At 40.6% G+C, this 25,401-nt stretch overlaps 1 protein-coding gene across 2 annotated transcripts in view; it reads left to right on the top strand.

The window, feature by feature from the left end:
* The window catches only part of HHAT (hedgehog acyltransferase), a 419,237-nt gene that overhangs the window by 224,930 nt on the left and 168,906 nt on the right, over window positions 1-25,401 (top strand). For both annotated transcript variants that reach the window (XM_079107610.1, XM_079107609.1), the window contains one exon: window positions 19,694-19,729. In XM_079107610.1, coding sequence (XP_078963736.1) covers window positions 19,694-19,729 — 36 coding nt within the window. The remainder of the gene's footprint in view (window positions 1-19,693; window positions 19,730-25,401) is intronic.

Here is a 25,401-nt window from a genome sequence, read left to right as displayed (position 1 = left end):
GTGAGACTCACTGTGGAATACTCATATAAAAAGATCCATATCTATGTTAACTTGGTAACGGCAAGTGAAGTTTCTTGAAATTTTGTTATATATCTACATGAGCTATTTATAACTGTATAATAAGACACATATATCCTTGGCTACAAGATTTCTATGATAGATTTTAACTGAGGAAATACAGCAAATATGGCCTAGTAAAAAGGACTTCAGGAGTCAGAAGGTCTCAGTGTTGACCTCAGTTCTGTTGCTCTTTGCTCTTTGAGTATGGGCCCATTAAACAGTCTTTTTTTTTCTAGCACCATTTTAAACTCATCTGGAGTGTGGATATTAATTCTTGCTCTACTCCATTATTGTGAGAATCAATTGAAATAATAGACCTGAATATGGTTTAACACAAGTCTCTCTGAATGTATGTATAAATGTGATTCCAGGTATATTATTAATATCTAATAAGCTACTTATATTATGACCTATTATAGATTATAATCATTTTAGTGATTTTTTTTAGATAGCTTTTTAAAAAGTGGAGTAGAATAGAAAGTAACACTATGTTCTTCTCAGAGTAAATATAAGGTTCTTAAATTTTTCCGTTCAGTTGAATACCTGTATTTGTTATCTAGTCTGAACAAATGACAAATTTAGAAGTTTAAAATATTGTTACTTTTTGGTGTGTGCATGTGCGCGTGCACAGGTGGCAGTGGTGGTAAGGGATCTGAGCTGCTTAGCTGGATGGTTTGACTCGGGTTGAAGATGAGCCATCAGACGGGGATGCAGGCATCTGAAGGCCTGAGTGAGTTGGAGGACCCACTTCCAAGCTCACCCTTCCTCTCCATGCTTACCCTTGTGAGTGTTGCAGAGGGCCTTGTTTGGCCTCTCACCACCAGGACCTTTCCTTAGGACTACTACTTATGGTATGTATTACCACTACTTCCATCAGACACATGATCAAAGAAAGAACAAGAGAGTGACCCCAAGGCAGGAGCCACAGTATCTTTTATAACCTAATCTCAAAAGTGAAATGTGATCCCTTTTGCTGTGACTCTCATTAGTCACACAGCTCCTGGTGCAATGTGAGCGGGGACTCTACAAGGGTGTGAACACCAGGAGTGTGGGGATCATTGAATACTGTTTTGGAGACAGGCTATCACAACTTATTGAATTCTGGGTTAAGATAGAAAATACAGAGCTGGGGTTGTGGCTCAGTGGTAGAATGTGTGACTAGCATGCTTGAGGTACTTGGGTTTGATCTCCAGCAGCACATGAAAAAATGAAATTAAGGTATTGTGTCCATCTACCACTAAAAACATTAAAAGATAGAAAATACATTTTAAAAACATGGGTCATGTAAATGTATTTATGAAACATCACTCTATGGTGTCTTACTGTATACCACTGGACAGAGGTATACATTAAATGTACACTTAAGCTCAAGTGTTGATCCTCTTTGCACCCTTGTTGAATTACCAGTGACTCTAAGATCATGGACATGAACTCCAGTGATTTTTTTTTTTTTTTTAAACAATGAAATGGTATGATTGAAGTTTTATGGGCCATGTGGGACTATTTGTCTCTAAAATAAACCCAGCATGTACTAGCTTCTTCTCATAGTCCTCCTATCTGATTTCTGTAGTTCTGCATTTTTTTGTCTATCTGATGATCTGCAAAGTATAACTACCGTTGATGGGTTCTTTCTTCAGGTATGTGGCTTGATTCAAGTGTCTTGTAGAATTCAATACATGGGCTGGTGGTAGCAATTACACTTTCTGCCTTTTTTTTTTTTTTTTTTCCTGCATGATATTGTCTTGTGAGTGTGGTCTGGGTAATGAGCTTGTGGGAAATTCTACCTGCAGATAAATGGGGTATAATTAAACTCTTCTATTTTGTGAATAGAGACTATTATATCCATAAAGGTGTGCCCTACTTAAAGGAATCTTGTAGAATAATTACAGACATGATTTTTAGTATAATTTGATATATCCTGCTGTGAAAAACAAATGTCTTAGCTCTCTTAATGAATAATTTTTGTTTTTTCCAGTATAAGTGGCTGAGAAAAGAACAGATTATCTTTGAAGTGCTAATAGATCCTAAGCAGGCTAAAAGTCTCAGGTTATCCTGTTAAAAGAGCAATAGGAAGCACAACACAGGAAAGACACATATGGCCACTGGCTTTTAACTGAAAAACCGTGGGAGTTTCAAAATTTATCAAGCTAGTGCTACAAATTAGTTGGAAAGGAACTGTTTTTACAAGAAGGCCTCCTGTTTGGCATTTGCTGTTCATACTGCAACTCAGCCCTGTAACCACAGGTCTTCTCGAGCTTATTAAGGTCTTGGAAGGAAACCAGTGTTCCTCCATCTTGCAGGCACAGTGGAGAAATGAAGGACCTGTTACTCTCAGCAGGCTCCTAGGACCATGCACAGACCCTTTTCTTCAGGATGCTTTCCCAAAGGCTGGCCTTGCTGCAGGTTTTTAAATTTTATGCCTCCTTAAGCTGCCAACTCCTGTGAGCAGGGGACTATTTGTTCCAGCACCTGACAGTGTCTGGCACCTACTGGAGGCTCAATATTTTTTTGAAGAGAAAGAAAAAGAAATTAAATTCCTTGTTGTCTGGAATGGATTTATGTCCTGAAGAGTAGGGTTTGTGTTATAATGTATATATGATACTCTTTTCTCAGTGTTTCAACTAAATGTACTAAAACTCAATTGTCCCTGAAATGTGTGAAATTGAAAATTTGGAGGCTATTTACGGAATATAGGTTGAATGGCTTTTATCTGGAATACTTGCGACTAGAAGCGTTTCAGGTTTTGAAGCATTTTGGATTTCTATATTGGGGATACTAAACCTGTAATTACTGTCGAGGTAAGATCTCCCTCTCTCCCTCCCTCTCCTTTTGAATCTTGTAATCATTTCTGATAAAATTCAATGAAGAGATTTAATTTTTACAACTCAGATGTGGATCACTGATAAATCGAGCTGGTCAAGATTCACTGGATTAGAGAACTCTGAAGGTTCCTTTATGTCCCAAACTGTATGCATTCTTGAAGGCCAGCATTATCAGCCAGTCATCTGAAGTGGCTTCCTTTCTGTCCAGAGGCTGCTGAGCGATGGGCTGGCTGCTGACGTTGTGGCTGTAGACCTGGCCCACTGACTTTGGCTTTGGCACTGTGATGAAAAACAAAGCAAATGCTGGCATGGTTTATGAAAAACCGGGCCGGGCACTTTTGTCATTTTAGCTGTCTGCCTTGCAGCCTCTTGTGAAGTTTTTTTTTTCCTTGCTGCCTTTGTTGCGCTGATCAGTCTCCTGTGCATTCCCTGTCTAGTCCTGGGGAGAACATCTGTGTCACAGCCACAAGCCTTGTACCGTGACCCAGCCTGGAGAACTCCAGTCCATCCGTGTCACGCTTGTAAGCGCAAAAGGATGGCAGGCAGACCTGGACGGATTCAGAGAAGCCTTTATTCCTTTGTGGACTTGGGCGCTGTTGGGGCCCATTTTCCAGATGGGGAAAATGGCCCTCAGTTGCAGAGGGGATTTTGGTTTTATAGGGTGCAATAAGGTAATCATTGGAAGCTGTGTACATGCAGTTTTGACCATCGGGGGATAGTTGTACAGGTTAAAACTTAGGAGGGTGGTTGTAAAAAGGTTGAGACTCATTGTTCTTAATCTGGGATCCATTGTTTCCCAGAGTTCCAGTATTTGCTGTGCCTCCGTTTAGGGCTAATTTGCGATGGGGGAAGGTCTAAATTTAGGACCCATTGTTATTAGGAAAGGGTGCACTGGGAGAGGTTTAATGTTTGGCCAATTTCTCCTCCTTCCTGCCAAGCCACACCGTCCCTCTGTTTTTCTTGGGGAGCTATCTATTAGGAATAGTATTTTCCATAATGCTTCAGCGCTGGTCTCTGCTCCCCATTCTCACCCTGCCTGTGCTGGATTGTCATCTAGGTTAGTATCCCATTGACAAATGGTTGCTCTTTTATTTCCTCCTTCTAGATTTCAATAAAAAGAACTTGATAGAATGCTATGGATGGGAAAAGTCATATTTACTTACATTAGCTCAGCCATCTGAGTGAAAGAGATGCCCAAAGAGAGACATAGAAATTTTGCCAGTAATTAGCATGAGAGAGACTGCAAAGACCTGGAGACCTTGTTTTAAAACCCTGCCTCTCTGCTTGAATCTTGGGCATTTAAGTAGGGAATAAATATCAAATGGTCATTCTTCTCAAGGTGTCTGTGTTTAGTTAGTATGACAATAAAACTGAGAAGGCAAAGGTTACACACTAGTGAATGACAGGTTGAAATTATTTAAAAATCTATTGAGCAGCATTTTCAGATACAGTGGCATTTTAAAAAATTATGATTATAAGACTTTTCATTTTGAAAAGGAGAGAAAAACTGTGTAGTGCACCCCAGTTCAATACACTTGAGTCTTCCTTCTTTTCAGACCAATGGATCTTGCGTTTCTAATGGTGGCAGAGCTAAATGTTCAACTATTCCAACAGATAAAACCGGATTGCTGAGTGATCATACAATGGCTAGTTTTTCAAACCATAGTGAAGGAATTCATCAAACGCCTACCATGAGTAATCATGCATTGTAATGTTGTATTCATAAGTGAAATGTCATGGGGTGGGATGGGTTTTTAATAAGATATCTGATATAAATGTTTGTGTCAAGAAGATGTTCAGCTTTTAGGATTGTGGTGATAGTTTTATGATTTGTTTTGTTTTGTAACCTGGTGACTTTTTTTTGTTTTTTTAAATCTTAATTGCCCAGCTTTCAGAATGCAACCGTCTTAAGGTCTGGCCTGATAATTTTTTAGGTCCTGAAACTTTGGGTATTTGGGGCCCAGTTTATAAGTAGCTGTTAAGACCCCATATCTCTATGCAGTTTTTCCTGAGCAGGGGAAATGCAAAAGTCATATATCCTTGTTCTTTCTTTGGAAATACTCAATATTCTGTTGTTAAAGGCAACCTGGGCAGGAAGATCAGCAGGGCATTACACATAGTTGCACTGGAGATGTGGAGTTCTCTCCCACTTATCTTACTGCTTCTGTGGACTTCATTGCTGTACATGTTGCTTGGGAGAAAGATGAGGGCATCTATTGCCATCTCCTCTGACCCAGGAACCAGCTGCCCTTCCTATCAATAACATTAAATTCCAGCCCAAGCAATGCTCTGAAGTGGGGTCATTGCCAGTTGGCTTTTAGTTTGAGAAACCTAAATACTTGGAATAGACATGTTGTCTGGGAAGTACCTCACACCAGGCTGTCCAACTGCCACTCAGCCTTCAAAACCCAGTGAGAGTATCACCTCTGGGAAGCCCTTCCTGCATTCTTCCTCTGTCTTACCTCCAAGTCGGTGCAATAGGAAACCCTCTCATGAGCTCCCACAGCATCCCATGCTTGGCTCCTATTTTGCATTTGCTACCTTGACTGGGAGGCCTTATATTTTAGTTTGGATCCTCGGGGGACTGATCTAATACTGTTTTTTTCCCCCCAGCGTCTAGTACAAAGTGTGCTTTATAGCAGATCATCTTACATATTAAATTTCTTTTCTGACTCTGGCCCATAGACTTATTCTCCCTAGCTTGTCCTTTGCGGTTGCTTCAAATTGCCAGGCATTCATATCTCTATCTTTGTCACCTCCCCTTTCTCTTTTGCTCCAGCGCCTTTGCCATCTTTTATCTGTTGCTTTGGAGTTGGGCCAGGAAGACGAACCTACTCTAGGAATTGAGTGGTGAGGACTCAGTATAGGGAAGGAGAGGTGTACATCATGGAGGCGGGGAGTGAGGAGGGAAGGCTGGGAAGGCTGTGGGAAGCTGCTGATGCTGAGCTCAGCTGCTCGCAGAGCCAGGCGGGGTCTCGGGAGGCCTTAGTATAGAATTGGCTAGAAAAACCTGTGTGTGTCATCTCTGAATGTTCCCAGCTCTGGCACAACTTAATAAGACATCAGCTGAAAGAGAATCTAGGAAGTCTTAGTTTGTAGACTTTCGCCCTTGAGCTATAGGCTAGTTGGTTCTTAGAAGGATGCAATAGTCACCAAAATGTTGGCATATCCAGTGTTCTGTCTTGCTAGATCTGAGACTTCCCCATGAACTTCTGGATACCATGTATATTTAAAAATTCAAGGCTCTTCCTACCCCATGGATAAATGCTTTAATTTCATCAATAGAAAGGAACCCTTATCCATAGTCCCATCCCAACAATTAAGATTCTCTTATAGCTGCATTTTATATTCCCCAAACCACTAGATCTCCTTAAGAATAAAAAGAAAAATCTGTTTTTGTCCAGAAATTATAAATATCTTTTGAAAAGCATCCCATTTAATTTATAATATGTAAGTCATTTTATTTGTTCTAGGCCAGGGCTTCACACATGGTAGGCAAGTGCTCTGCCACTAAGCTGCATCCCCAGCCCCTATTAGTCTTTTTAAAATCACTGTATTTAGCAAGGAGATCTGAATTCAAGGTAAAGTTGGGTCAATTATGAGCAATATAACAGTAGGTGAATAACTAAATCTTCATTCATTCATATATTGAGCTCAGATTGATTTGTTGTGGGCCAGGTCCTGTTAGGTACCGCGTTTGGGTTTACTTAGCTGTCAAATGGGTATAATACAAGAACCCTCTTATCCTTATGGTTTAAGAAATGTTTGTGACATTGACTTGAAAATTGAAAATCGTTGAAACATCAAGTATTTCAGTGGACATGGACTTGATTCACATTTATAATGGTTTCTTTAACAATTTATTCTGCCATGTCAGTAAAGTGGTATCATGGTCATGTCAAGTTGCAACGCCTGAGGTAAATCAACCTCAGTGATTGGCTTAGCCTGTGTGCCTTGCTTGTGCTCTTACTGAAGGTAAGGATGAGAATGGTCTCACTAGAGTTGGATGTAGTGGGTGAGAGCTGAGTTCCAAAGGAAGTTAGGCCTCCTCTCAAATGTGTACCAGGTAACTTAATAACAACAACAAAAAAGGCAAAAACATTTGTAGGTCAAACTGGACATGGATGCTGATGCCCGTTAGCATATGATGTTATCGGGAAGTTTGTCTCAATCACCATCTCAGCTCTTGGAAAACAGATGTTGACTGAGGCCAAGACAGGGCAGCATGGTGGTACCTTCAACGAAGTACTGGAGTCTAGTGAACTGGCTCACTAGATGTGTTTCAAACACTTTCTTCCTCATTAGTCAAGTGAGGTGGTTAGAACAGTTCAGCTCTAAGGTCTTCTCTGCTTTCTAAAATTAAGTCAGGTAGTCCAGGGCTAATGGGGGCCTCGAGTCTAGGTATAAACTTTCTTAGAGACTTGACTTAGTTTTTACCCCCAGGTCTTCTAAGCCAGTTTCCCAGCAGGAATGAGAAAGCCAAACTTGGGCAGCCTAGCAATGGGATAAATGACTATGTAGCTGAAAGACTATGAAGATTGTAAACTGAAGAGGCAAAGGCAAGGGTTGTGATCTGAATGTGGTACTTTGTATAAATATCACCCTTCATGTGTTTTACTAAGTGGCCATAACAAGGGCTTCCAGAACAGTGCTCACTAGCTATGTGGCATTTGCAGCTTTTGGCCACAATTCATTGCTGTTTTGAATGACTAACTCTCAAACAGCCAAATTCAGCCTGGGAGGAAGGACCAGGACTTGGGGGGCAGGGAGCCTGGTAGTCCGGAACAAGTCCTGGAACCCACCATAGGTTCTGGTCCACATTCTGCCATGGACATGCTCTGTGAGCCTCATCCTTCCTTTGTCATCGTCTCCTCTAAATGGAATGACATATAAACCCCGATGCTCTGAGTGTGCACGTGGGCAGCACCACATTGTCGGGCTCCACAAGCCTCATTATGATGCACTGTGAGGCTCCAATGAGCATGGCAGTCATAACTGTAATAAATAAACCATCAGGGCCACAGCAGGTGCATTAGCCCAGGCAGAGTGTACTAATCCACTGATGCAGTTATCAGACCTTTGCCGCTGCTCTGGGAGTGAGCATGGGTACTTGGAGATGTTTTCAAAATGTCCCTGAAACTTGAACTCAGAAGCCTGAGGCTAGAAACGATCTTAAAGGTGATCCCTTCCAGTTTTCTAAGACTCAGCACCCTCTGCTACCTGTGCTTGTAGTACTTACCGAGTAACTGGAAGTTCACCACCTTGTGCTGATATTGCAGTTTATTGTATCGAACTGAAATCTACCTTCCCCATCGCTGCTGTCAGTTGATGTTCAGGCAACAAAATCTTGACGATCACAGATATGCACACAGGGTTTCCAATTTTTAATTTCTGGAAGGAATCAAGAAGAATTTGCACAGGATTGATGTTCCTTATATCACCTGGTATCCTTGCTTTCTGTGTGTTGGTAGCTGTGAAAGATGATTTGCTTAGTAGGTGACAAGAAAAATTGTGCTTCATTTGGTAGATTTCTTATTGCAGAGGAATAAACACATTTCTATGTATTTTATGCTTTTATATATAATAATTGAATAACTCCTTTTGATCATCTTTCATCTGCAGGGTACTATACTCATTGCCAGAGCAAACAGAGGCATTGGGATCTTATTACAGTATATTGTTCATCCATAGATTGACCCGATGTTTGACTTACCAATGGGTGTTTATTGAGGATCTGGTAGGTGCCAGGCTTTGGTTCTTGCTCTTATGGAATTTATAGTCCATAAATTTATAGAAATTCTTATTGATTTTGCCATCTCTTTACTAGAATCAATACTTCTTGAAGCAGAAGTTGTGTGCTATGTGTCTCTGAATTCTCAGAATTTGGCACATAATAAGCACGTGGTAAATAGTGAGTGAGTGAATTGGCATTTGATACTGAGCTAGATCCTGAGCCAGCAGTTTACTGGTTATGTGACCAGGAATAAGGACACGAGGCTTCTTAAAATAGGGGCTTATTTTTCAGGGCTCTTATGAGAATTGAGATAAAATAGTGCCTAGCACAGTGCTTGGCATATAGTGCTATAGAATTTGCTCATTTCTTCCAATTTTAGCTCCTTAGGGGCCTTTTGCATAAGAAAATTACAAGATATTTCTGGAGTTACATAAGAAAATTACAAGATATTTCTGGGGTTCAGTGGTTTGCTAGTGTTCTGAAATCACAGCCCCATTCCTGAGCCCCTAAGAAGGAGTCCAAGTCAGCTCCGGAGAACTGCTCTTGTAGATTTGCCATCTGATACTGGAATTGGCTATTTCTAGAGGGAGCTTTGTTGGTTACATTTTAGAAACAATAATCCAAGACTAAGGAGACTTGTTGCTCTTAGGTTGGTCATTTCCTCCCTATGCCTTTTCAGCGGACATGGGGGATAGATCAGTTTTAAGAAAAACAATTCTGAACGCTGATATTTCCAACTCAAATATAGGATTAACAAGTTTTTTCTTACCTCCTTTGACTTTCTATATTTTAATCTTTTTTCATGCTAAAGTTTGCTTTCTAATATTGACTCAAAATGCTTATTTTTCATATAGTACGCAAAAGTGTAAAACAGTGACAAAATTATTAATACTGAAAACAGATTTTTTTTTTTTGTACCTGTGGTTCAGTTTTTTGTTGTTTTGTTTTTGGTACTGGGGATTGAACCCAAGAACACTTAACCACTGAGCCACATTCCCAGCCCTTTTTATTTTTTATTTTGAGACCGGGACTCACTGAATTGCTTAGGGCCTTCCTAAATGGCTGAGGTTGGCTCTGAACTTGAGGTCGTCCCACCTCAGCCTCCCGAGCTGCTGGAATTCCACGTGTGTGCCACCACGCCCGGCTGTACCTGTGGTTCTAAAGATAACTTATCTTTGTGTATTTTAAAGTCACTTGAAATAACTCCTTTTGTTGTTTTTGTAGTTATGCCACCAACTGCATGCTTACTTAGGTTTCTTTATTTCGTCGATGCTTAATTTTTAGGAACTGCTTTTTAAAAGAATTTTGACTTATATTTTCAGTTATGCAAATTGTTTACATGACTTCAATGTAAAATCTACAAAACAAGTTAATTCATAAACTTACGTCATTGTTTCCTTTACCATATTCCCCTTCCTGTCCCTATAAATAGCTATATAAATTTATACATTTTCTGATGTATGTTAATATATTCTGGAGACCACATCATAGTACTATCTGAAGAGGAGTGATATCACTTTTAATAGTTTTATAGTCCTTCATTATGTGGGGTATCTTCAGTCAGACCTTTATAGATTAGGTTGCGTTAGCTTTCTGTTACTACAGCAATGTGTTTATAAAGAGAAAAGGTTTATTTTGGCTGATGGTTTTGGAGGTTTTGGTTCATGATTGCTCGCAGACCTGTTGCCAGATAGCACATCACGGCAGGAGAGTGTGGTGGGGCAGTCTGCTCAACTTGTGACCGTAAAGTCAAAAGAAAAAGGCCAGAGGAAACAGATGGGGGTCCCACAATCCTTTCAATGCCCCCACTTCCCCAATGACTGGAAGACCTCCCACTAGGCTCCACCTTTTAAAGTTTCCACCACCTCACAAAAGTGCTATGCTGGAGACCAAACATTTTATTCATGGGCCTTTGGGGGACATCCCAGATTCAAGTTAGTTTCCATTCTTTTGCTATTGCCAAAATATTGAACAAAAACTGCCATCAAGACTAGCCTTTACCCCTAGTCTCTCTCATAAGTGCTGGATGGAGCCCCTCGGAGAAGTCTTCGAACAGACATAAGCACTTCTCTGTTGGTGACTTCAGACTTTCATGTTAGACTACACTTGGGCTTTAGCAGTTTGTTGAGTTTTTGCTGAATTCTTACTTGCCTGTGTGGTACCTGGTGTCTGTTTTATGCCCTGCCGTAGGTGTGCCAGTGCTAGTGTTTTTTTGTCTCCTGGAAAGAGCCTGCTTTCCTTGGCCATAAGCTGCTTAGTTACCATGCAAACTGATGGTCGTATTTGTATTTTTATGTTAAGATCAGAGCCAATATTTCCAACTTTCTATATCATGGGTGATAGTGTTTCTTTAGTATAGTTTCCTACAAATGAGATTGCATGGTTAAAGGGTGAATGTATATGTAATTGGCTTATTGCCAACTTTCCTGCCATAGCAATGACACTGTTGGGCATTTCCTCATTACACTATTTTGCATTTCTTCAATTTTCTCACAACCTCTTTTGCAACCTATTTTCCCACAGCCTCTTCAACACAGGATGTTGCCAAAGTTAGAATGTTGACAGTTTAGGTAAGACATACCAGTTTGAGTTAGTCAATTTTCCATCACTATAACAAAATACCAAAGATAATCAACTTAAAAAGAGGAAAGGTTTATTTTGGCTCACAGTTTCATAAGTTTCAGTCTGTGGTTGCATGACTCCATTACTTTGGGCTTGTGGTGGTACAGTAAGTACATCATGGCTGGAGTATGTGGTAGAAGAGGTCTGTTCCTTTCATGGCATACAGGGGGTAAAGATAGGAAGGCGCCTAGGTTCAACTATCCCCTTCAAAGATACACTCCCAGTGACCTAAGTTCCTCTTCTAGGATCCGCCTCCTAAAGTTTCACCGCCTCAATGGCACTACAATGTGGGATACCATGACTTCAACAAATGGGCCTTATAGAGACAGGCTAGATCCAAATGATAACCGTGAGTGGTAGCACATACCTATAGTCACAGCTGTTTCAGAGACCAGGAATTTGAGGCCAGACTGGGCAATACAGTGATACCGTTTCAAAAAACAAAATACAATAGCATCAGTATTATTTGCATGCTTCTCGGTATGAACAAGGTTATCTTTTCATGTGTTAAAGGGCCATTTGCATTTCTTGGGACTCATTTTCTCTCCTTTCTTTTGAACTTTTCTCTAGTTTGGAAGTCCTAAATGGTATCTTCTTTTTGTTAACGATTTTTGGTCACATAGGAAATTTTCTTTTAAAAATTTTAATGTTGACAATTTTATCAATTTTTTCTCTGCCTGGGGTGTGTGTGTGTGTGTGTGTGTGTGTGTGTGTTGCTGGGGATTGAAGCCAGGGCCTTGTGCCTGACAGGCAAGCACTCTACCAACTGAGCTACATCCCCAGTCCCTCTGCCTGGGTTTTGAGTGAATTTTATCTACTCGCAGACTGTGAAGTTCTCCTTCCCTTTAAAACAATATTTCCTGTACTTGAATGAATTCATATTTTATATTCTGATCCACTTAAAATTTTTTCCTGCTATGGGGTATAAGAATTGAATCCAGTGTTAAATTTGCATATGTGACTAGCCAGACCCACTGATTTGAGATGCTGCCTTAATACTGAAATTTTGACCTTGATTGGGTCTGTTCGTGGGTTTTCCCATTCTGTTTCACTTGATCTGCCTACTCACGTACCAGCGTGGCACTGCTTTAATGAGAAACTCTCAGTACTACGTTCCAGTATCTCATGGGCTTCATTTTCCTTTCTTGCTTTTTATTTCCAGGGTGTCCCTGTTTTTTAAATTTATTCTGCCAAGTGAATGTTGTAATAAATTTGCGGAGGTGTGCACACAGATTCTGATGGTATTTTTATTGGGATCAAATTTATAAACTAGAGAAACTGACATTTCTATGTCTATCCCAAAATATTTTATGCCTTTCCATTAGTTCGAGCCTAGTTTTGCATCTTTCTGGTGGGTTTTTACAATTTTCTCATAGGTCTGGATATCTTTCATGCTTATATCTAAGTATTTCAGTATTTTTTTATACTAACAGTTCTCTTCTGATTAGTTTTAAGTTGAATATCAGTGCTAATTTGCATGTTGATATTTAACCTATTGTTAAAATTTCCTTGTACTCTATAATTTTGGATTTCCATGTGCACGATCATATCATATCAAATAGGGGAATTTTACTTCTTCCTCTTTCATTCCTTTCTTCTATGACTTGAACTTTTTTTTAACTGCATTGACCAGCATCTCTAACAGAGAATTCAATGGTAGCTGATATGATGGTCCTCTTTGTCTTACTCTTGACATTGGTAGAAAAACCTCTAATATTGTCCCTTAAAGTAATATGCTGTTTTGGGATTTCAAGTACATACATATATTATAATGCCAGTACATACATATAATGTAATATGCTGTTTTGGGGTTTCAAGTACATACATATATTATAAGTACATACATATATTATAATATGATTTTAATATCATATATTAAAATATTGAATGTTTAACATGAATGGGTATTGGTTCTCATCAAATGCCTTTTTCTGAATTAATGATAAAATAATTTTTCTCACTAGTTTTATGATACATTAATTTTCTAATATCTAATAAGGAAAACCTTATTTAAAAATTTTTTTCCTGATATATTTAGAAAAGGTTGGTGAGCAGCCTGATCTCTGGATACCTGATTAGTCTCAATAAGAGTTGTGTACAGTGATCCCTCCTTGAAAATTGTGTTTTTGATGTGCTTTAATTTTTATTTTATTTTTTAGTACTGGGGATTGAAACCAGGGCCTCACATATGCTAGGCAAGTGCTCTACCACTGAAATACATCCCAAGCCCCCCTCCCACCACCCCCGCCATGTATTTTTTGTATAATATGGTGTCTTCGAGGCGTCTTGAAGCAATGGGTCAGGCACTTGGTCTTTATTGCTGTTGAATCTGCCTGGATGGCCTTTGCCACAGTGAGTAAAAGGGGACCCTCTCTCCTCGGCTGTTGGAGTGTGTCTGGGTTTAGATGCTGGCTTTACTTCTAACTCCGTGACCGTGGGACAGTTACTTATTAATGCCTATTTATTCCTCTGCAATAGTGGCGATCATTATAGCACTCACATGGCAGCATGGTTGTGAAGATGAGCTGTGTCTGTATGTGTGTAGCTTAGAAGAGTGACTGGCACATGTTGAACTGCCTGCATGTGGACCATGATGGCCAACGTCCCCCTCCACTGAAGGCTGTGCTCTGCCTTCACGGGGAGAAGCTGCAACCCTTTACTCTTAGAAAGCCTCGCCTTTCTTTCTCATATGATCTGAAAAAGAGAGGCAGCATTAAATTACCTTGCTTGAGTTCTACCATACCTTGAAGTCTCTGTGAAGGCTCTTATTTTAGAGATGATCATAACAAACCTACTCATTGACCTGTCTCTGGAGTTAGAATATTCGTTCTTAAGTGAGACTGACACTCTGGGTTGAAAGCTTCATGCATTGGGTAGTTATAGAAAATTATCACTGAGAAGTATTTTAAAGCCTTGAAAGTGGAAATCTCTCATGCATGTTGTAAGAATGGATAATTTCCTGGCCATTAGCCACATAAGGAAGACGTTTTGCTTTTCAGAGATTGTCAGATTCTGTAATGTGAAAGCAATTTTGAATGTTTAGTTTTTAAATACTTGATGAATGGGGTACTGGTTTAGTGTCCAGTATCTGGACCACATGTTATAGATGGAGGAGGAGAACAAGGGAGACTCTTGTGGTTGGCCACTTCCTTCATGGGGCAGGGCAATAAAAACATGGAAAAAGAGGAAGCTATGGCTACATTATTCTGGAGGCTTTGGATCTCAAGAGAATGATTTTGGTAGATGAAACTTGTGTTTTAAAACCTGGGTCCATCCAGATACAAAAGGGCAAACATCGTATGATCCCATTTAGAAGAGGTACCAATAATTGCCAAACTTATAGAAACAGTGGTGGTTTGCCAGGGCCTGGGGAGGCAGCAAAGATGACTTCATGGGCATAATTTCACTTTGGGAAGACGGGAAAGTTATGAAGATGAAGGACTTTGGTAGCACAGCAGTGTGAATTATACTTCCCCACACCTTTTTTTTTTTTTTTTTTTTTTTTTTTTTTCCAGTGTGGAGGATGGAACCCATGGTCTTCACTGTACTGCTAAGATACAACTCCACCCCATGTGAATGTACTCAATGCCATTGATATGGACTCTTAAAAATGTTAAATTTTTTAAAAAATTCATTTTTAGTGTATTATGTGCATTTTCACTGGAAGTGAATTATAAAAAGAAATTGTACCTGTGATTTGTAGTTCTCCCAGCAGGTGAACTGTTTTCCAAGTTAAGCTAGTCTGAGGACCATTTCATTCCCCTGGGCTGGGTGTGGGTCCCCAGGTGTTACAGAGGAAGTCAAAGGTGTGGTTAAAGCCTCCTTGAGGTTTTCTGATTTGAGACTGAGCAATATGAGGCACATATAGCTATTTTGAAGGTCATTCTCTATTCTTTATTTTTCCCAACTCTCCTCCTTACCAGCACCCCCAGCCAGAAGCCCTGCTGGGGTTCTGAGATTGGTTGCCCATTCCACATCAGAAATAGAAGAAAAATTATACAGAGGAAAAAGGAATTTAATCAGTTTTCCCCAAACTGGGAAGATAGCTAATATACTCATCCAGCCCTACAGAAATGATTAAACTATATAGAAAAAAGGGAAATGTACATGTGTAGATTTAATCAGGCTGTGCTAGCCAGAGATTTTTCATAATTCGAGTTTCATTGATGCCCACCAATGGTCCAAAACAACATTTCTTCAGCTCCATTCTCAGCCTGAGGAAGCTGGGATTGAAGGAATACTGGTTATCAGGAAATTGGGAAGATAGGGGCTTTTAATTCTAGAGGGGATTCTGTTACACTCTCTTGCCTCTGCACGGGTTTATTAAGAAGTTTTTTTGACTGTCCCACAGAATCATATCAGGATTCATATCAGGATTCATCCCTGCCAAGTTGTCGTTTCTCTCAGTACTGCAGTGACCTTTTATGGTCTCCCTTCCCCGGTCCCTCTTACCCCCCATTGTCTTTGAGATGTGACGTTTTAAAACCGTAAATTAAACTGTAGTGGCACCCTCTCTTCCACCAAAGAATCTTAATTGAGCTTCTCTGGACACCCTCACCATAATTGTTCTCACTAACAGAATATCAGCAAAAGTTTCTGCAAAAGAGCTCCGATATGGTTAGACTTCCTATTTCCTGTTGCTCTCTTGCAGAAGCTAAGTTTGGCCGCAGACTTCATGTTACTTCTGTTTTTGTGGTAAAACATGTAAAACCTCTGACTGTCTTTTTTTTTTTTTTTTTTTTTAAGATTAAAGCTCACACTGTGAACTGAGAGGGGAAAAAAAAAAGAAACTTTCATGTAAATTCCTGCAAAAATGTAAACCTCCAAGCTCCTCCTCCCACTGGGCATGGAGTTCAAAGAATTTCTAGACTCACTGGTTCAGAGGAGGAAATTTTGGGCAAGACCCACACTCTGAACTGGCTGCAGCCAGTAAACCTGCTTCATGCTAATTCCTTGGGTGTTCAGCCTCATCTGTCCTACATCAGAAGACTACTACCCCCCCGCCCCCCCCAAAGAATGAAGTTTAAACAAACTTAAGAACTATTACTCTGTTGTCACTCTATTGACGTTCAGATAAAACCACAGCTTGTTAGGCACAACCCTGGAAGATGAGGCGTCCGCTCACCTCTCCAAACCCAGCTTGTCCCCATTCCCCTTTCTGCCACACTCTGGTCATGCTGTCCGCTTCTGGCAGCTCCAACTTGCTGCATTCCTTCTCAACTTGGGCCCCACTTAGCAGTTTGGTTCTATACCCTAGATGTCTTATTTTATATGTGGAATATTGTTCCTCTCATTTCTGTATAGTTGTCCTTGAACCGTACAAAAAAATGTTCCCTCAAAGAGATCTTCCTGAGCATCTGTGGGGCCGGTCACTTAATCCTTTTGCCTCACCAGCATTTGTTGCTATCGAATGTTGTTTATTTACACACTTCTTTGTTGACCTCTTCCAACCAGAATGTGAGCCTCGTGAGAGTTGGGGGCCTTGCTACATTGCTCACCTCTGCACCCCCGGGGCCAAGGTCAGTGCCTGACGCAGAAGGCACTGACAAAATATTTACTGAATGAAAGGATGAATGTCAACACAGATGCAGCAAAGATGTAAGACGTCTATGCCTGTGAGGAGGCTTTGATTTCCTCCTTTTACTGTTCTCCCATCCCATTTTCCGATGCTAATTCCACCCTTGATCTTCTCCATTTCACTACAGTTTTCCAGGGATTGTCAACTCTATATAATTGTCCATCCTAATGTGCTTTCCCGTCATAAGCACGCTTAAAAACCCTCTTGCTCTGGTCTCTACTTCCCTCTGTAACCAATCACACATTCATGAGAGAGTCTGATATAGCTTGTGTCTTGGGCCCTCACTCTGTGCAGGTAGACCCTAAGCATACAGTGGTGTGTGCGTTGGCATGTATCTGGGGCAGGCAGGATGAAGTCATCCCTGTGATCTTGGCTCACTCTCACGCTCTGTTCCAGGGTCTCCCTGATCCTGCTCTCCTGCCTGTTTCCTGAGCTCTGTGCTAGTCACTCAGAGGCCCTGCCCTCAACTTTCCATCTGCCCTGTGTGGGCCCTGGAGAGAGTATTCTCCCTTTCTGGGCAGTATTATAAGACATCTTCTGTCCTTTTTAGGTAGGTAGCTTCTCTCTGAGTTATTGGGAATAGAGCTCCTTAAAAAATAGGGAGGAGATGATAATTTATTGAGTACTTCCTGTATATCAAGTACTCTGCTAATTCACGTTTACATACATCATGTATTTCTCATAAATCTCTCATGAATAAGGTCTGTCCATTTCCCCAATGAGGAAACTGAAGCCCAGAGAAGTGAAGTAACTTTCTAGAGCCTTGATATCGAGACCCTGCAGAGCACATGTGCTCAAGGGAGCACAGGAAGGTGAACTTGCTTGGAGCAGGGTATCCACATAGAAGCAGAATCATGTAGGTGGGAAGGGATCTGTGTATAAAATGAACATCATTTTCAGTTAGTAACACTGAGAAGTAGTGAGGGCCTGTACTTTTAGAAGGGTGCTTTGGAGGAGCAAGTAACTTATGCCTTATAGAATTGAGTTTGGTTCCCAGATTTGTCTTCTATTGGTTGTCCACTCTGCAAGTTACTTAGCCTCTCTGATCCTTGGTTCCTTCACCAATACATGAGGTATCACTCCTGTTGCAGTGGTAACTATATGCATATGTGAGAACTGAACATAGTGCTTACCACATTCTAAACACAAAATAAGCAGTAATTTCTAACAATTTTTCGTTAAACTTGCAGGGTTGTCTTCCCCCTACCCCAATACTGTACTGAGGATGTAGCGATTCCTTTTATATCTGTTTTGTCTTGTGATTCCTGCAGTAAATCTGTTGTTTCTGTAGCTGATGTAATTGAAAAAAGCTGAATCAGCTTTGGATGAGTGAAGGCAGTGGAAATCTTTGTTCTAAGCTACACATTTCTACCTTCCATACTGTAGATCTGGTCAAAGTTGCTCTTGCTAACTGTAGCGTAGATATTAACTTTCATGACTATGCTAAGTACCATTGGTTCTTAAGAGGAGGGATCATTATTACTTTAAGTAAGTTGTATTAAATATTACTGTGAAAGAACTTGGCATCTCATCCAGGCCTATATAAAACCAAATGTAACAAGTCAGCTGTTCCTAGTACAGGTAGATCTCCCTTTAGAGCATGGCTTTGTGCAGAAGACTTAGAATAAATGGAATGTATGTACCTCAAATCCCATTTTCCCCTGAAGTCTGTAATTATTTCAGGTAAGTGATGTAGTAAATGATGTACTTTTTATTTTGGCTTTGAGGCTCTCTATTCTTCCTTGCCCTGAGTCTGTGATCTGTAAATACAGTTATGTACATTAGAGAATCTTGTCATTTAAAAGTATCCCATAAGAAATCCTATTATAATGTGGGTAATCAGTGAATGTTTGTCAAGTGGGTGAAGTGCTAGACCTGCTGGCTTGCTCCAAGAATAGAGCCAGAGGCCAGGGACAGGCAGGTCTTGGACAGTCGCACCCCAGGCTGAGTGAATTCCTGTGTCCATTCCTGAAGGGACAGTATTAACTCGGTCTTCCTCAGGCAGATTGCCAACCTAGGAAGTGAGTCTGTGGATAGGACATGACAACCGTCCTCTAGGTGTTAAGAGCAGAAACTGTGCCTGATGGACAGGAGCTGCATGATTCTGGCCACCTGCTCTTTTCACTCATAGCTACACAAAAAGGGAGAGAAGGCTCTTGGTTCAAGAGGAGCAAGCTAATTGAACAAACCTTTGTTGCACTAGGTCAGTTTGGAGAGGGGAGGTTGAGATGCAAACAGTCCACCGTTGTCTAGGCCTTACTAAAGTGGGTGGAGCAGCAGCTCGGCTCAACTCCCTACTCAGCCTAGGCCCAGCTGTGGTATGGGGGTCTTTGCAGGTAGAAAGCTGCAGGGACTTGATCTGGGGGGAGCTCTGAAGACCAGGGCAAAACCCCACCAGGGCCACCTTCCTGTTGGCAAGTGTTCTGTGCTTCAAAACATCTCATTTTATATTTGAGGAAATGAGTATCTGGGAAAACTAGCATTATAAAAAGACTCATCTACTGGAAAAGTGGAAGGTTACGGGCAATCCATCTGCGTGACCTTAATTTTTAAAGAGAACTTAGACTTGCTGAGATACTTTGCACTCGAAGCCATGGCTTGACATTAGAATCACCAGGAGGGTTTGTTAAATTTCCGGACTCCATCCCTAGAAATTTTGAATCACTCTGCCTGAGATGGGCTTGAGCATTTACATTTCCAACAATAATGCTACTGCTACTTAAGGAAACACACTGTAAGAACCACTGCCAGAGTAATTCATTTCTTCACCATGCTCTGAATGTGTGTGTGTGTGTGTGTGTGTGTGTACGTATTCAAGTCTAACATTGCTGTAAACCTGTTTTGTTGATATGCTTGTCTTTTTCCTCCTCTGAACAGGCATTTTGATGTTGGACTGCATAATTTCTTAATCAGGTAAGTCAGTACTTTTATTTTTGATACCATTGAACAGCATCTCTATTATGGAAAATTGTAATGGAAAATAAATCCTCATTAAATATCTTGGTAAAATAATGGTAATTATGTACTCGTCAAGGAAAAAAAACTGCTAAAACTATTTTTTTTTTTGGTGCTTACCACAATCACACATGATTAAATAATCAAGGAAATCTATTTCTAAAGAGATTTTTATCTGAAGTAATAGTTAACCAAGATCTTAATTCTAACTACTAGGCTTTTGGAAAGACAAATAGAAAAGTAAGCAGTGCCAGCTTATTCAAACATTAAACAGCCCATTTAGCTAATTTTTCTGCATTGAATTTAATCTTTTTAAGCTGAATTTAATGCTTATTTTACAGTTATGAAGATACAATCTTATTCATAATTGAGATTACAGATGGCCATTTATATCCTAGCTTATTGGTGATTTTTACCAGAGTTGGCTTCTGGGCATATTCATTTCAAATAGCTATTAAAAAGATTAAATGGTAACATACCAAATAGTAACAGTATTTGTAGGAATTTGTCATTTAAAAAAAGAACTTTGCTGCATTTTCTAAATTTTTCATGTTGACCATGTATTACTCTAATAATGGTAAAAAAAGTCATTAAAATGCCTGTTAAAAATATAAAGGAAACAATAATGGTTGTCGAAGGAACCACTGTAAACTAAAGATTATAGGGAAACCAGACATCATGTATAGTGATTTGCTTTCTGCAAATGTGATTCTAAATGCTACTTAATTCTGATAGTCTGCCAAACTTGGCAGGTCAGTTGCGATTTTTGTATAGGTGTTATGGTGGTTCATTTCCCATAATGCATGACTATCTGTTAGCAAGATACTCTCTGAAGGGAAGTGTCCACAACTCATACCACCTTTATTTACCATCTGTACTGGATTGCATACAGCAGTGTCCAAGAGAGGTCTTCTGTATTTCATCCTCTTTGCCCAAGGCTTCACCCAAGGCTGCACATTTTGAGGTCGGTCTCCTTAGTCTACCTTAGACCCAGGGAATATGGATTGTACTGTTTTTTTTTTCCAGGATTTCAATCACAAACCTTTTCTTAAATACTTTTTAGTTGTAGATGGGTACAATACCTTTTATTTATTTTTATGTGGTGCTGAGGATCAAACCCAGTGCCTTCCATGTGCTGAGCAAGCGCTTTACCACTGAGCTACAACCCCAGCCCAACAAATCTTTTCTTGATACATCAAGGGTGAATTAATTTTAGTAACAGGGATAAAAGACTCACAGTCATGGAAAAGGCAGGCAGGAGATTCTGTATCTCAAGTAATCAAAAAAGGTGTCTGGGTATATTTCATGGAATGGTTAGAATTTTTGAGTTGGTGGCTTTGATACTTTGGACAACTCTTATGAAACTGCTCACATATTGTCTTTTGGTGGGTGCAAGTTTGTACTTATTTTCTCTATGAGGGCAGGGATTATGCTTAATCATCTATTAATGATTAAGTTCAGAATCTTGTACAGAATTAACCTTCAACATTCGTGGTAGGAGTGAATGAAATGAGATAGAGGGTAAGTTGAATTGAAAAGTTGTCTGGTCATTCAGTCAGCACGTAATTCTTGATCCTAGCATGCACCACTTACTTGGATATGTCTGGAATACTGTCATTTGCAAAAATAGATGCTTGATTTAAAGGCTTCCCTGAGTTTATTGCTTGCTAAGCTTGTGGTCTGAGCAAGGGGTGGTCTGCCTGTGGGGTCCTTCTTCCCTTTTCCTATCTGGATTCCAATCATTTCTCCTTGTTGGATCTATGAGAAGAGAGAAGTGGTCAAGTGGCTGTAATGTAGCTGGTTCTGGGATTGCCTTGTCCTGGTCTTGGGGGCATACACTGGAAGATGGTCTAGTCGCTTTTATCAGTGTTCTATGAAGCAAGGAGAACTGGGGAGTAAGGTTTTTCTCTGCCCTGCCATCTCCCTAGAGTTTTTCTTGCCCTTACTCTGGGAGGTGCAGAGAAAATCAACACATGCTTTACTTTCCTAACTGGAGACTGAAGGCGAGTTTCCCCTTATATAGGCATCCCCAGTCTCTGAGCAAATCTCTCCATCACACCATAGCAACCCCTCATCCCCCAAGCCAACAATGTAGACTCCGAAAAGTCCCTTCCTCTTTCCTCTTCCTACCTTGGGAGCATCGGGTAGGGTGGAAGTGGTTGCTGGGAGCAGAGTCAGTCCTCCATCTCTTACTAGCAACAGGGTGGGGTGGAGAGCTGGGGTTATTTGCACCTTGCCTGGTGTGGTGGTGCACACCTGTAATCCCAGCAACTCGGGAGGTTGAGGGAGGAGGATCACAAATTTGAGACCAACCTCAGCAACTTAGTGAGACCCAGTCTCAAAATAAAAAGTAAAAAGGACTGGGAATGTGGCTCTGTGGTTCAGTACCCCTGGGTTCAATGTCTGCTACCAAAGGAAGAAAAAGAAAAGGGGCTCTTTGTTCTCGATTGGCAGGTCAAACCTGATGGTACTGAGCACCATTTATGATTGGGTCCATTACTGAGAACTATTTCACTGAACTTATGACCCAGAGTAGGTCAAAGAGAATGGGGTACAGTGGAGTTGGGAGATGAGGGGATGGAAATGACTGCTCTTAAGGAGTTGAGCTACAAGGTGGAGAAAAGACAGACAGGACAGCTGGTGGAGAAGGTGGGTCGAATGGACTGTTCTCTTTTTAATGGGAGAAACTCTCATGTTTAGCTACCAGGACATCTTAAGTGCCCTTTAGTATAGAGGAAGTGGTTTCAGATGGGTGGAGAGGCGGAGTCTGATCACCAGGTGACAGTCAGGGGTCCCATGGTTCCTCTGGAGAGCAATGGCATTTTTCTGCCAGTCTATCCCTAGAGGAAACATAGGGGTTGGAAGAGCAAAGGGGATGGCACTCGATGAATCTTTCCAAGGGAAGAAAACATAGTTCCCTTTGTACAAGAAATGGGGGAGGAATTGGCATCATTTTTTGTTTTCATTTCTAGATTAAGTACATATATTGGCTCCACGAAGCTCTTAAAGCATTCCCTGCTTTGTCACACTGTATTGAATGCCTAGTGTTTGCATAATAGAGACTGCAACATGCCTAAAATTAATCAGAGGCATCTTTTACGTTGATGGAAGTCACGGTGACTTCTCTGGAGTAATGTAAATTTCCCCAGAGCCCTATCTGTGATCTCGGCCTGGGCAACTGCACAGAGCCACAGGCTTCCTCGTGTGTTGTCAGCAGTGCTCTGAGCTCTGGGGCAGGAAGGAGCTGTCACCTTGGATGAAATGTGAGCATTTTGGGTATGGGTGCTTTATGGTGACTGTGGGAAAATTCAGCTCCAGACTTCCACATCTTATGGCAATGAAAGGAAAGACTTTGAGAAAGCAGGGATCACAAGTCACCTGAAAATAACCTGAGAAGACCATTGGCTAGAATTCTTAATGTACCACTACAAAAGAGAAAGAAAATGACCAACTTTGGGAAAGATTATAGAATAACACAGCTCAGTTTTATTATAGCTAATACGGCAGCTTGTTTAAATTTACTTTAGCTTAGCTTTGGTGAAGAAGTAAAAAGGATTTGTGGTTTGTTTTTTTTTTTTTTGATGCTTATATTGGCCCTGGCTTTCCTACTACTCCTTCCCCTTAAATGGGATCTTGCTGTGTCAACCAGGCTGGACTTGAACTCCTAAGCTCAACAAAATCCTCCTGCCTTGGATGGGAGAATGATTGTGATACAGGATGCTATCATGATTCCTACAAGAGCAACCTTTTTTTGGTCCCTCTAAAGCATTTAATTTTTCAAGTTTCCTTTTTCTCATTTTTCATTGCTTTTATGTTTATAGATTTAAAAGGTAGGTTAGTATTCATACATACATATTTTGTTTTCCGTATTGCTTGTATTTAACTCTGTAACCCATTTCAGATATATATATTTTTTAAATCAGGAGCTAGCTTTTTTCTCCTAATAAAATTTTCCTTATCCTTTTCTGTATGTATTCCAAAGTCGTGTGTGAGTTGCTCCTTCTGTTGTCAGGAGGATGTCTTTATCCTGTTAGGAGTAGCAGAAATGCAGAGTGAGAATCCTGCCCTTGGTACTTAAGCAAATAGAAAAAGGCTGCGGGCCTCCTGTGTGGCCCTGAGGTTATTTGAGAAGATTTCTGGAGTTAATATGGTCCTCAGAAGATAAATTTCTTTTCATAAGTAAACAGATTCTGCTTATGGAGTGGCGTTCGGTATAGTGCAGATTTGAATCCTCTGCAGAGCTAACATTTATGTGAAACGGCACACGCCCTTCTGCAGCATGATTTACTCTGATCATAAGAGAAGATAGGTGGGTGGGGAGTAGCCGTTCACTTCTTGTGCTGTCCTTTCTTTTTCTGGAGTTTGGTCCAGGCCAACCTTTCCCCAGGGTCAGGAGTATCTTTGAGTTGTCGGAAGAGAACCGAATGTCATCAAAATGTGAATGGATGGTTCACTGAGTGCTGAAATGAGCAAAACTGACATTGTCTGCCTTTGGCTTTTCCTGGTTGACACCCTATGCCTGACCCATTCATAAATCTAGTTCTACAGAGGAATAAAAGAGTAGTTTGGGGTAAAAAAAAAAAAAAAATGGTGTTCTGAGCTTTATGAATTAGTGCATTTTCTCGTTTTATCCTGTACTCAAAAGCTGACTGCTGTGACTAATTGCTGTAGTTAATCATGGCATTCAGTGTTGGTGGAGATGGCTGTCCACCATTATTGAAAGAACGTCTTGGATTCTGTGATGTCTAAAGTATCCAAAAGAGCCTTCCTCGTGTCTTTCATAAGCCAAGAAGTCAAATGAAAGATTCATTTAGGCTAAAGAACTCTTGAGATAAGAGGCCGTGGTTTTTTTTTTTTTTTTTTTTTTTTTTTTTTTTGCCACTGTGATCAAAAGACCTGATAAGAACCATTATAGAGGAGGAAAACTTTGGTGCCCACAGTTTCAGAGGTTTAGGTCCAGAGATGGCCGACTCCATTGCTCTGGACCCAAGGTAAGGCAGAACATCATGGCGGAAGGGTATGGAGGAGGAAAGTATTTCAGGACATGGCAGTCGGGAAGAAGAACTGCACTCACCAGGGCTGACATATAACTCCTGAAGGCATATATGTCCCCGGTGACCTACTTCTTTCAGCCACACTCTACCTACCTACAGTTACTGCCCAATTAATCAGTGGAATAATTCACTGATTAGGTTAAGACTCATACCCAATCATTTTGCCTCTAAATTTTCTTGTATTATCTTACACATGAGCTTATGGGGTACACCTAATATCCAAACTGTAACAGGAAGAATCAACAGTTCTTTACTCTATTCCCTTAGGACCATTGAGACCTGTATGGGCTGTGAACTGCTCTAGAAATAGAAGTTAAGGATAGGGTGGGCATTTGTCCTCCAAGTATGATCCTGATGGAAATGGGCAGATCATTGCGGTTGGTATTCAGTCTAGCAGCCTAGGAACAGCTAAAGCACACATCTTCTGAGTCCACCAAGAGAGAAAGACATTAAGTATATGTTTAACTCACAGAGGTGATAACTTGGAGGCTTTGATGAATGGGATTTTGATTTGATAGTTTGGTAAAAAGAATACAGAAGCCCACTTCTGTTCGAGTAAATAATTTTCAATAGTGG

The sequence above is a fragment of the Sciurus vulgaris genome, assembly GCF_902686455.1.
Source record: "Sciurus vulgaris genome assembly, chromosome: 12".
Classification (NCBI taxonomy): domain Eukaryota; kingdom Metazoa; phylum Chordata; class Mammalia; order Rodentia; family Sciuridae; genus Sciurus; species Sciurus vulgaris.
Note: the sequence above shows the minus strand (reverse complement) of the source record. Positions and strands in the feature narration are given on the sequence as shown.